General features: G+C 29.0%; 1 protein-coding gene across 1 annotated transcript; it reads left to right on the forward strand.

Annotated features, from left to right (window-relative positions):
• The first annotated feature begins 564 nt into the window (after positions 1 to 564).
• On the forward strand, positions 565 to 10833 carry LOC105248697 (proto-oncogene tyrosine-protein kinase ROS-like). Its single transcript, XM_025414969.1, is given in 9 exon segments — positions 565 to 791; positions 3090 to 3231; positions 5242 to 5335; positions 5478 to 6146; positions 6375 to 7834; positions 8903 to 9007; positions 9223 to 9446; positions 9709 to 10182; positions 10409 to 10833. Coding segments are annotated over 9 exon segments (3663 nt in total). The 5' UTR covers positions 565 to 644; the 3' UTR covers positions 10757 to 10833.
• The last annotated feature ends 2330 nt before the right edge of the window (positions 10834 to 13163 follow it).

Here is a 13163-nt window from a genome sequence, read left to right on the forward strand (position 1 = left end):
TACTGTGATCGCTAGCTAAACGCCGCCACGGTTATTTATCGCTTGATTCAAACAGTATTATATAAAGATTAGAGAAACCGTGTAATTGTGTATAAATAGTGGATTTTAAAAAACATAGCACGTAGTAACACAATCGTACGAACGAATTGTCATAATTACATATTTAATAACAGATATAGCAAATACTGAGTGAATTCGATTATACGCTGCGTGTACTTGAATATGGCTGAAAATGTTACAAGATCTATAATTCTATAATTTCTTAAATTGTTTGTAATTTTATTGTGGTTATCTTTTTATTGGCTGCTTTTCTATTAATGAAAAAGAAAAGCTAATAATAATTATATTCCTGTATTCGCGATACAATCCAATGAATATGTACCATAGAAATTATTTACTCACTCAGAATTCTTTAATTTAATCTTAAGATATATACTGTGATCATGATCATAAAGAGAAATCTAAAAACATAATATTAGAAGATAATAACTTGCGATTCGTTAAAACAGACTTTTAAAGAATTTATTGAAAATATATGTATTTATGTAAATTAATATCAATTCGATTTACACATCAGAATTAGTAGAGTGAAAAAAACAATTAATTGAGGGTTGAAACTGATTGAGTGCAAACGTTTACTAAAAATGCAAATTATGTTTGGAACAATTTTATACGTTTTATTGAAAAGTTTAATATTGACAAAGGCAACTATCGCGCCGAAGGATGATAACACTTCAAACATCCTTCAGGAAGAGAGTATTTCCATGTATCAGGATATAAATTTCACGCAGGTAGGAGATATTTTTCTTGATTAAGAAACAATTGAATGTTATTGCAGCTAGTAATGTGACTAAAAATGAATGAATAAATTATATATTCTATTTATATAATAAGATAAAATAAAATAAAACAATTCTCAATATAAAAGTAAAAAATATATATGATGTTGTAAAAAACAGATGGATAAAGTTTCGAAATTTTGTTTACAAATAAATGTTATATAGTATATTAAATTTAATTAAAACAATTTCTTTCCCCCCCCTCTCTTTCTCTCTCTATATACAGGGTGTTCAAAAAGTCCCGGTACGAGGGAATAACTCGAAAAGTAAGGGTCAGACAAAGAAACTTTTCGGACAAAAGTTGTAGGGCTTACTCCGAGCTTTTATCTCGTGACCTTGAGTTTGACCTTGAGCTTGACCTTCAAGGTTATTTGAAGGTCAAAGTGTTTTTTTAAAATGGGAACCCCTATTTTTGATTGTATATTCTTATAGCTGACCTCGAGAGCTTTCCAAAACACTATAATAAAATATTTTTCCCTCAAGCATTTATCGAGTTATGAGGCTTCAAATCATTTCTTAATTTTACATAAACCGTAAAATATCTTGTAAAATATTCACTTTTCGATTATTTTACCTTAATACTTTTATGTACAAAATAATGAGAGGAATCAATTGGTCTAAAAAAAAACACATAATTGTTCCGAAGAAAAAATATGTAATTTGCAATTAACAATTACATATTTTTTCTAAAAAACAACTGTATGTTTTCATTACACTAATTGATTCCTCTCATTATTTTGTACATAAAAGTATTAAGGTAAAATAATCGAAAAGTGAATATTTTACAAGATATTTTATGGTTTATGTAAAATTAAGAAATAATTTGAAGCCTCATAACTCGATAAATGCTTAAGGGAAAAATATTTTATTATAGTGTTTTGGAAAGCTCTCGAGGTCAGCTATAAGAATATACAATCAAAAATAGGGGTTCCCATTTTAAAAAAACACTTTGACCTTCAAATAACCTTGAAGGTCAAGCTCAAGGTCAAACTCAAGGTCACGAGATAAAAGCTCGGAGTAAGCCCTACAACTCTTGTCCCAAAAGTTTCTTTGTCCGACCCTTACTTTTCGAGTTATTCCCCCGTACCGGGACTTTTTGAACACCCTGTATATAATTATATATATAATAATTATTTCCAAAAATAACAATTTTTAAATTTAATGAAGTTTTCTGTCTATTATCGGCTACATTAATATATACATACGATGACACTTCAATAGATTTTTGTTATTTTTCTTCAGTTTCTAAACTTTCTTTATCTTTCTAGATATTTATAATATTTATAATATTTATTGATATATAGTAAGATTTAAGTAGATTTTATTTTAAGAAATTAATTTAAAAAGTTAGCATCACTTCCTTGTGTTAAGGGTAATTATATAACGAAACAGAGCTAAATATCGAGATAAAAAATCTGTCTAATAAAAAAATCATACACCAAACATTCTTCAAATTGTATCTATTAACGTTAATATTTCGATCGACGATACATTCGATAACAATTGTTAGAATTTATATTAATTTTTATTGTACATATATCCATTCATATACAATTACATGCATATACATATTCTTATCAAGGCATTATCGGTTTATACTATCGGTTTATATTATCATTTTCAGGATTTGATTGTTAAAAACATAACGACACTTGAGAAAAATCTTGACAAGGATATAAATAAAAGAATATATATAATTTCTATGACTAATATTTAATAACTGTAAAGAAACAATATTTTTAACCTTTTTATGCTTGTAGTACAAACATTAATAAAACTTTAGTAATATCAGCAAATTTTTGAAAAGAAATTTAAGTTATGATAAAATTGAGAAAAGTTAACTAACCTATCATAAAAAAGAATCAAATCGATAGACAAAATTGTTTTAATAATTGCAAAGAACTACACTTTCGCTTCTACTACTTGCTAAAAGCTGTTATGAATCCTCATTGACTCTTGTTAATCTATATTGATTGATTTACTTTTTGATATGAGTTATGTTTGATATACAAGATGTTTTAAAGAAAAAATAAAAAATAGAGTTTACAATATGAATAAAACTACTTCGCATTGAATATATATCATTTAGGAATGGTTTATATCAAACCGGAATTATTAAGCAAACAAAAAACGAATTGTAATTTTTCGTTTAATTTTATAATTTATATAATTTATCATTAAAAGCACCAGAAACAACCGCTTCAATGATATTTATTTTATAATTCTTTTCGTATGTTATACCTTTTAAAGGATATTTCAATGTTCGAGAAAAATAATCATCATATAGTAAATTTCAAATCTGACCGGAGTCATTCTGATAGTACTGTGAGAAATGAGCGAGAAGTCGATGAAGTTACACTTGCAAATATTTCTATTATCCCAGAATCTATTGGTAAGTTACAAAAAAATGCATCAAACATTAATAACATAATCTATGACGAAAAAATGTAAATATAATTTAAATTTAAGAGAGAGTGGAAATCAAACCTAAAAACATCTTCCAGCAGTGAAAAAAATATAAATTCTATTTTGTCCAAAAAAGAAATAAAAAAACATAATACAAACATAACATTATACATAAAAATTGTCATGATTTAAGGCAAAGTCAATTTTATTAATTTGCTAATTGGTTTTAAAGCAATCGCAAATATTATACTTTTGATTTCTTAAATTACAGGAATATTTCGAAAAGTATTTCTTATTTTATTGAAAGTTATTTATTCGTTTTTGCCACGAATTAACGATTACTTTTCCAAATCTTAAATGACGCAAAAAATTCTTATATTATTTTTTTTAAAGGTTAATATTATGTATTTAATTTCCATATTTTGTAGTTTGCTTTTTTATTTATTTTTTCTCTTTCCTTTACCCTGGTAGAAATTTTGATCAAGCGTTTGTATGGCACTGACCAGAGTGCCACACTGCTACTTACAGTCAGTCAAGTAAGAGCGTGGTCGTGTAAATTTATGAGAAAATTTATTAAATGAAATTTTTATATTTATATATACATTGTACTCAATACAAATAATGTTGCAATTATGTTAATAATGTGTCCAGTCACCACCGGCGTCGATAATTGCCTGGCATCTCCGAGGCATGCTTTCGACTAATTTGACGGCGTATTCTAGTCATCGACATTTTTTGCCACTTTATATCGCTGTATCCACTTCTGTACAAATGCTTTCGACTTTCTCATGTATTTAGCAGCCGCTGATTGCGACATTTTTGCCGCTTTTTGCGACACAGCCTCGTAGCGCGACGCGTATTTAGCACTCATGACGCTTAACGCTCATGAGCTTAACGTGTTTCTCTTCCAAAAAATCAACGACAACTGAATCTTTGTCGACAATGCATCAAGGACAAAGCTTCTCTCTATAGGCTCACGAAGGAATTAGAGCGAAATCTTTTATTACCTGTCGGCAAAGTCGACCACGCTCTTACTTGACTGACTGTAAGGAACTGGCATAACACGCTGAGCCATCCTCCAAATCGTTTTGCCCGCTGGCGCTACGTTGAAATGAATTTTGTGTGGTACTAACATGGCATTAACATAGTCCTAGTAAGAGATTATCATAGGGCAGATGCGGAATTACTGTAGTATAGCATAATATTGCTTTACGAAAAAATACTACTGAACTATTTGACTATTGATAAAAAACTTCCTACACAGCACCAAGTCGCCTAAAAATATTACTAAAACTGGAAAAGAAATTCTGAAATCCAACAAGGAAAAAAATTTGGAATCCCACAAAAAATTCACATTATTAAACATTTTTTTTTAAATTCAGTTTGCCAGAAATTAAACTTAAATTGATAAAGTGATGTTAAGTAGAAAATGTGGTTTACTTGCACACAATCAGAGAGCCATGGCTCTCTGATCGTGAGAGCAGCGTCCTTTTTTTGGCGATACTACTCACAAAAGAAAAAAAATACTTTAGATCTCATGTGTGTACCAGTCCTTTATATACACTTCATAAAAAATTGAATACGAGTTTAGTTAAGTCTGGTGTCGCCGTATTGCGGCAAGTAAAGAAACACATGTCGTATATTGTGTTCTTTTAATGTTATCTTTTTTGATAAAACGAAAAGATGTCTGAGTATTTGATGTGGCGCAAGTATGGACCGCATCAGAAGCCCAGTCAAATTCCAATCTGCGCTCGTTTAACTTTATAATAATATTACGCCATTTATATATCGGCCGCGACCATAGTTTTGGAGTGGATCTTTTCAGTTTTTGAAAATAAGGTTGTGACGTAACAAACTTCCATTGCGTTGACAAGTATTATGGCGCCGGCAAGGCAATTTCTGCCAGGGTATTTTCACATTAAATTGTTCTTTCTGATTTACTGAAATAATCTATTTAATCTTACATATATTTATGTTACGATCTTAAAATCTTTAGAAAACAGTTTAAACAAGCCAACATCTCTCAGAGCATTTGTACAATTCGACAGTCAATTCACAGAAAAAGTAAACGACATTTTTGTGACATTGAGGTAAAGAATCTAAATTTTCAGTTTGTATTCTTTTATTTTTCTCTCTTTTTCTTTCTAAATTCAAGGATATATCTATATCAAAATGTTAATTCTGTTATAATTTTGTTAAATATAAAATGACTAAAATTTTATCTTTTTACAGATGGAAGCAACCTGAATTTACCGAAATAATACAAGGGTACACAGTGCAATGTTTTGTTATGGAGGACTTAAAAGAGATTCAAATCTGCGACGATAAAAATATCACAACATTGGAGCACACGGTGCACAATCTTAAACCTAATACGACATATTATTTCCGAATACGTGCACATACTGAAGTTATTGCTGGTCTTTACACGGATTTCATCAATGTGTCGACTACGCATGAAAATCCAATACCCAAATTATTATTAGTAACGGATGCTGGCATCCAAATATTGGACTTAGATTCAAATACTATTAATAATCTCATTAAACAATTGGCCATATCAGATGTCGCTTATTGTGTCCAAGAACATAAAATTTATTGGATAACCGGAAATGATCTAATGACATTGGAGATTACTGAAAATAATATCACAAAAATAGCTAGCTTTCATAAGCTAGATCATAAGCTATATTATCTCAGCTTTGACTGGGTAGCAAGAAATCTATATATGTCCTATCAAGGGCCAGTCCGCTCTTTCATTGTAAAGTTCGACTTAACAATGTGGGAAAATGGCATAATTAAATTTGAGAATATTTTGGGAAATATGAATGAAATTTATAATTTAAATATATTACCGTCTATGGGGTACGTTTACTACCGTTCACCTAAAAAAATAATTTTGCATTAAAGATTTATGCAAATTTGTAATTTTTTTATAATTTTACGTGGTTTTATAATTAAGATTATAAGTAAAAGATAATAATAAGTTATTATATAATTATAAGAATTTCGAATTTTTACTACATATAAGTTTCTGTTTTTGTTAAAATAATGTTTTATAATGAGTAAAATAATTATATTTAATTTATATTTAATTTAATTATATTTAATTATAATTATATTTTTTAGAATTTTATATTACACATTATACAATTTGATGCTTAGAAACTATGAAATGATAAAATATCATTTCCATGGAAACAAGCAAATTGATGTTATAAATCCTCCCTCTTTCAAATTTCATAATATACTTTCTTTTAACAATGTGATAATTGATAACATGAATAATGAAGAGTCGTTAATTTACTGGTTAGAAAATTGGAGTACAATTGTAACAGACATTAATATTTCTAAGATCAATAACTTTTTATCCAATCAAGACATAAGTGATGACATCAAATTCCAATCTATGACGATTGACAAAACAAACATTTACATTTTAGCATGTTATTTTCCGTATTCATGCTCTGTATTTACACTCTACGTTTTGGAAAAGAAATATGCAAGTCTCAAGAGCGTCTCAAATGCATACAAATATGTTAAAAAGATACCAATAAGCTTAGATGAAAATGTGTTTTATAAAAAAATTTACGCTTTTGATAAATATTCACAATCATATCCTCCAATGAGATGTCTGACACCTGACGAAAAAGTTTATAATTTTGAGAATGTGACTGCAACGGCAAACAGCATCATTGTAAATTTACAGGAGCCGGTTGTAAAGAGTGGATGCAAAAAATATAATTTACCAACCACTATATATACTATCTCAATAAGCCATTGTGTAGACGACAATCTCAACAAGTCTAAAGAATTCAATGTGAAGACAGCCGAGCGATATTACAAGTTTCAGAAGTTAACACCATTTACAGAGTACAACTTGAACTTTACTTTAAGCAATTTTTACTTTGATCAATTATCAATAAATCCATTCGATTCGAATGTGATACGAATAAAAACTAATTTGGGCAAACTTAATGTACCAGAAAATGTAAGTGTTTTAGCTTTGACGCCTACTATAACAGTAGTTCATTGGATGCCACCCAAGAAATTGAACTGCGTGGTTGTGACCTACGAAGTGCATTGGAAGTCAGTGAACGACACGCAACAGCAGAGTAAATAATTTACCAATGTGTCGAAACGTATGGCAGACGGCAGATTTTTCACAAAGATTAACTTGTCGCTACCAGTACAAGATTACTTGATATACGTGCGTGTATATCCAATTAATTTCAGCGATTTCTACAACGAGAGTTTAAGCAAGATCGATCACATATACTCAGAACCAAACAATATTACTTTGAGCGAAGTCAACACAAATAGCATGGACATTTCATGGATCTCAAACGTTAATCTTACGGTCTTTCCTACACTAGAGTACAAAGATATTGCAGCAGAAAAATGGCAAACAACGAAGTATATTAAAACGAATGATAACAAAGAAAGAAATATTAACAAAGAAATAATATATCATATCGAAAATTTACAGTCGGAAACTTTATACAAGTTTCGCTTGATATTGATATATCCCGAATATGAGGAAACTTTTACATGGCCGGCTGATGAAAGATTTATTTTTTCAACACTTGGTAAGCAAATGAATATACCGACACAGCACAATAAGGTTGCAGATATAGTGAAGAATAATTTCATTAAAACATTGCAATATTGCAAATTGATTGCAAAATTCTGCAGAGTCATTGTTATAAGATTGTGATGAAGTTAATATGTCCACTTTTTACAATAAAGTATTGTAGCAACATTGCATAATATATTTGAAAGAATCTAATGTTATTGGAATCATCTAACAATATTACATATAAAATATTTTTATTTCTGACAGACGAATATCTTGGAAACTTTATAATTAAATTAAGAAGCTTGATATATTAGAAACTTAATATAAATAAAAGCTTTATATAATAGCTTATAAATAAAAGTTTGCATTGGCTTCATATCTATGATGCAATATTTGCAATAATTAACAAGAAATAAATTAAAGAAAATCGGCCGTGAAGAAAATCTGCGCGAATAGAAGCGCGCGGCGACGAAGGCGGTCACACGGTAACATAATGCCGGCGCGCGTTGAAGCGGTGATTGGGGAGAGGAGGAGCGATATGTGTGTAGACGCGCGGCGAAGGCCTTCGCCGCCGAGCGCTTTTATTCACGAAGATTGGCCGATTTTCTTTAATTTATTTCTTGTTAATTATTGCGAATATTGCATAACTGTACAAAACTTTTCTTCTAATTTTGAGCTAATCTACCTTAATTTTTTAAAGTTATGCTCACTTTCATGACACCCTGTACACAAATATAAAAAAATATATTATTACATTACTTTTATAGATTAATTGAAGAGTGTTCTAGTTTTACAATGTTTTCAAAATATAAATATCATACCGCTAATGTTTAATTCATATTAATTTATATTTCTACAGTGTTGCATTGCAATTTTCAATAATGCAAGATTGTTGCAAAGTAGTTGTAATATTTTGTGCTACATAAATATTATAATATAATGTGCTGATTTTTTAAAAATATGAATAGGCCTAAAATTTAAAAAAATTAAAGTTTTGAAATAAAATTATAAGTAGAAATATGTTTTGAAATTAAACACATACACGAAGATATTAAAATTATATTTTTGCTTAATATAGGTGACATTGATATGAATTCGAGCATTCATGGTAAATATTACCTACCATTGATATTAAGTTTTATTGTTATACTTATTATAACCTACATCTGTTACATTTATTATTGTAAGTATATTATTGTAAGTATATTGATATTTGTATATTTGATATAGATATATCAACTTGAATTGTAGATTATACATATATATCTGATATAATATCTAAAATTTACTGAAAATAGTAATTTACTTATATAAAACTAAATTTAAAATAATAAATTTACTAAAAAACAGTAAATTTTATAATACATATTACATAATTAAGTCGAAATTTTATAACAGTGTATCGTCAACGCAGAGGTAATAATGAACAGTTTTTGTCTTCAACAATGACTGATATAGAATTGGAGAGTCTACATGAGTGGCAAGTAGCTTGCCAAAACACTCAATTCAATACGATTTACAGTCCTATGTTACATTATAATCCGGATGAATGTGCGATAACTAAAATAGCACGTAAACAAATTAGATTTACAAAACATATTGGTAGCGGCGCATTCGGAATGGTAAAAATTAATTTTTTCAAGCAATGTTTCAAATTAATTTTTGGATCAACAAAACAGATATGTATTTTTTAATAAAAATATAAGTTACATAAATTTTCATAATAGATTATAAGTAATATAAAATTTGGATGAGACAACATTCACTTTATTATATATTTTCCGTTAAATTATTCAATATAAAGTAAAATATAATATTACGTGACATTAAACTATACATTTTCTAGTGAAGTACGCATGTAAATTTATGTGAAATATTTCGCAGGTGTATCAAGGAAATGTGAAAAACTTAGAAAGTTCGAGCACAGAGATATCCGTTGCAATAAAAACGCTTCGGAAAAATGCTTCTTCCCAAGAGAAAAATAAATTGTTAAAGGAAGCCGAGCTTATGAATCGTTTTAGACACAAACATATATTAAAATTGTTGGGCGTTTGTTTAGATGGGGATCTTCCGTTATTAGTGTTGGAATTGATGGAAATTGGAGATCTGTTAAAATATTTGAGAGATTGTCGAAATTTGGAAGCGTCAGATTCACACGCTCTGCGTTTGCAGGATTTATTTGCCATGTGCGAAGATGTTGCGCGAGGCTGTTGCTACTTGGAAAAGTTGCGTTTCGTACATAGAGATCTAGCGTGTCGCAATTGTTTAGTATCTTCAAGAAATCGCGAGAATCGTGTCATTAAAATTGGAGATTTTGGACTAGCTAGAGATATCTATATGGATGATTATTATCGCGTGGTAAATATAATTATTAAAAAAAGTTAATGATTAAAAAATGAATTCTTTTTAAAATACTTTTTATTTTTTTGTCATAATAGTATCGTGCATTGTTTCTTCAAGTAATATAGAATATAAATAGTTTTTATTTATATATAGCAAGAGATAACGTTTTTCTGTTGGCACATATTGTAAAAATGAACAACTTGAACCAGAAAATTAAATTTTTGTTAAAATCATGTTTTAGAAAGGAGAAGGTTTGCTTCCTGTTCGCTGGATGGCACCCGAATCTTTAATGACCGGAATATTTATTTCTCAAAGCGATGTTTGGTCATTTGGTGTTTTAATGTGGGAAATTACTTCGTTGGGTGAACAACCTTATGCTGCCAAGACTAATGAAGAAGTGATAAATTATGTACGTGCTGGAGGCAGATTGTCGATGCCTCTTAACTGTCCGTCAGCATTGTACCAGTTGATGCTACGTTGCTGGAGTGCAGCGAATGCCAGACCAAATTTCGAATTTTGTCTGAAAAATATTATAGCATTAAGAAAGAACATAGAAGATGCCTTACTGAGTCCAGTCGACATTCTTTAGCCGATATAATTAAATTAATGTTTATCTTCTTTTCCAAATGATTCGATAAATCTTAATGTAGGAAAAATATATAGATGTCGCAAAATATTGTAAATGTCTCTTCTTTTATATAAAATATAAAAAATTTATATGTACCATTCTATTATAGCCCTTATTTATATATTTTTATCATAATTTTGATATCAGTATAATATTTTTAAGCTTAATGTGCTTTATATAATTAAATTATAAAATTTAATATAATTACAAAATAGTATTAATATTAATAAGTAGGTATGTACAGGTAGGTTGTATGTACAGTCTTTTAATTTCTAATCATTTCCAATCGCATTTCTATCCAATATATTTTCTCCTTTGAGTTCTTGGATTGTTATTATGGTTTATTTTATTCCTTTGTGTTAATATCTCATAAAGATTATCATCACTTATTATGCTTATTGCTTCCTACGGAGTTCTTCGGAATATTTAAATCACTCACGTTTAAGATATATTTAAATCACTGTAATTGCTTTTTATCTGTTTTCTCGATTTATCTGTCTCTTTTTTTTCATTTTATTTAAAAATATTAATGTAATTAATATATAACACACACACACACACACACACACACACACACACACACACACACACACACACACATATATATATATATATATATATATATATATATATAATTTCGGTTTATCTTTCTTAGTCTGATTTTTCCCCTTCGACCTGTCCGGCATGCGTAACTCTACCAGTAACTACGGCTTTTTAATTCACTCTTATATTTAAGATCGTCTTAAGTAAGAAAGAGTTAAGTAAGTTGAAAAATGTTGTACAACTATTTTAATAACTGAACAAAATATTAAGACGCAATCTAAGAATATATTTAAATGATCTTAAATATAAGAATAATCTATACAAATATCGGCGTACATTACCGCCGGCATTGGTCTCAGGTTCACGAGAGTATGCAAACCTCCTCACCTGGCTAATGTCTCCGTTAAGATGGAGATACACTGAGGAGGAAAAATTTTTTTTTAATTTTATTTTTGTTTTCTTTCAATACATTTTATTTTCTTTTAATACAAAAGTGAATTTAAAATACAGGGTGAGGCATCTAAAACAGGCCACCCGAATAACTCCGTTGGTAAGCCGAATACAAAAAAATTGTTCAGACAAAAGTTGTATGGTTTCAAGGGGGACATATGATGGTGTCATTAGTTTAATCTTGAAGAGCCACCCGAAGGTCACGTGAAGGTTAGCTCCAACTTTTTAAATGGGACACCTTATATGCTTTTGCATATTCTTGTAGCTCATCTCAAGAACTTTCCAAAACACTACAATTATGTTAGTTTTCATTAAATACTTTCCAAGTTATGAGGCTTGAAATCATTTTTTAATTTTACATAAACCGTAAAATATCTTGTAAAATATTCATTTTTCGATTATTTTACCTTAATACTTTTATGTACAAAATAATGAGAAGAATCAATTGGTGTAAAGAAAACACATAATTGCTTCGAACAAAAAAATGTAATTGTTAATTGCAAATTACATTTTTTTGTTCGAAGCAATTATGTGTTTTCTTTACACCAATTGATTCTTCTCATTATTTTGTACATAAAAGTATTAAGGTAAAATAATCGAAAAATGAATATTTTACAAAATATTTTACGGTTTATGTAAAATTAAAAAATGATTTCAAGCCTCATAACTTGGAAAGTATTTAATGAAAACTAACATAATTGTAGTGTTTTGGAAAGCTCTTGAGATGAGCTACAAGAATATGCAAAAGCATATAAGGTGTCCCATTTAAAAAGTTGGAGCTGACCTTCACGTGACCTTCGGGTGGCTATTCAAGATTAAACTAATGACACCATCATATGTCCCCCTTGAAACCATACAACTTTTGTCTGAACAATTTTTTTGTATTCGGCTTACCAACGGAGTTATTCAGGTGGCCTGTTTTAGATGCCTCACCCTGTATAATTTGAAACTTAATACAAAATAAGTTATTATATAGAATATTTATTACGCGAAAATGTCCAAAATATACGTATAATATGAAATTTAGTAAAAATTTTTATATAATTTAGACAAGCCTGATAAGAGATGATTAATTACGCGATATTTATCATTAATAATCGATATGCAATAATAGACTTTAATAAGTTTTATGTAACGTAATCGTGATCAAAAGAGTCATTAATAAAATTATTGATCATTTCTTCTTGATTGTAGAAGAAAGTATTTACATTACTGGCGCCTTTTGTGTAGATTATCAAAGAAAATATTCAAAACGCGAAAAAATAAAATGAGCTTCGATGTAAATCAACAATTAAATTACAAAATAAATCGCGATTTAAAATTTGCGAAAAAACGCGACAAATAAATCGATAATATTCAAAATATTCATATTGCG

Source organism: Camponotus floridanus, unplaced genomic scaffold (genome assembly GCF_003227725.1).
Source record: "Camponotus floridanus strain SB8 unplaced genomic scaffold, Cflo_v7.5 scaffold92, whole genome shotgun sequence".
Lineage (NCBI taxonomy): Eukaryota > Metazoa > Arthropoda > Insecta > Hymenoptera > Formicidae > Camponotus > Camponotus floridanus.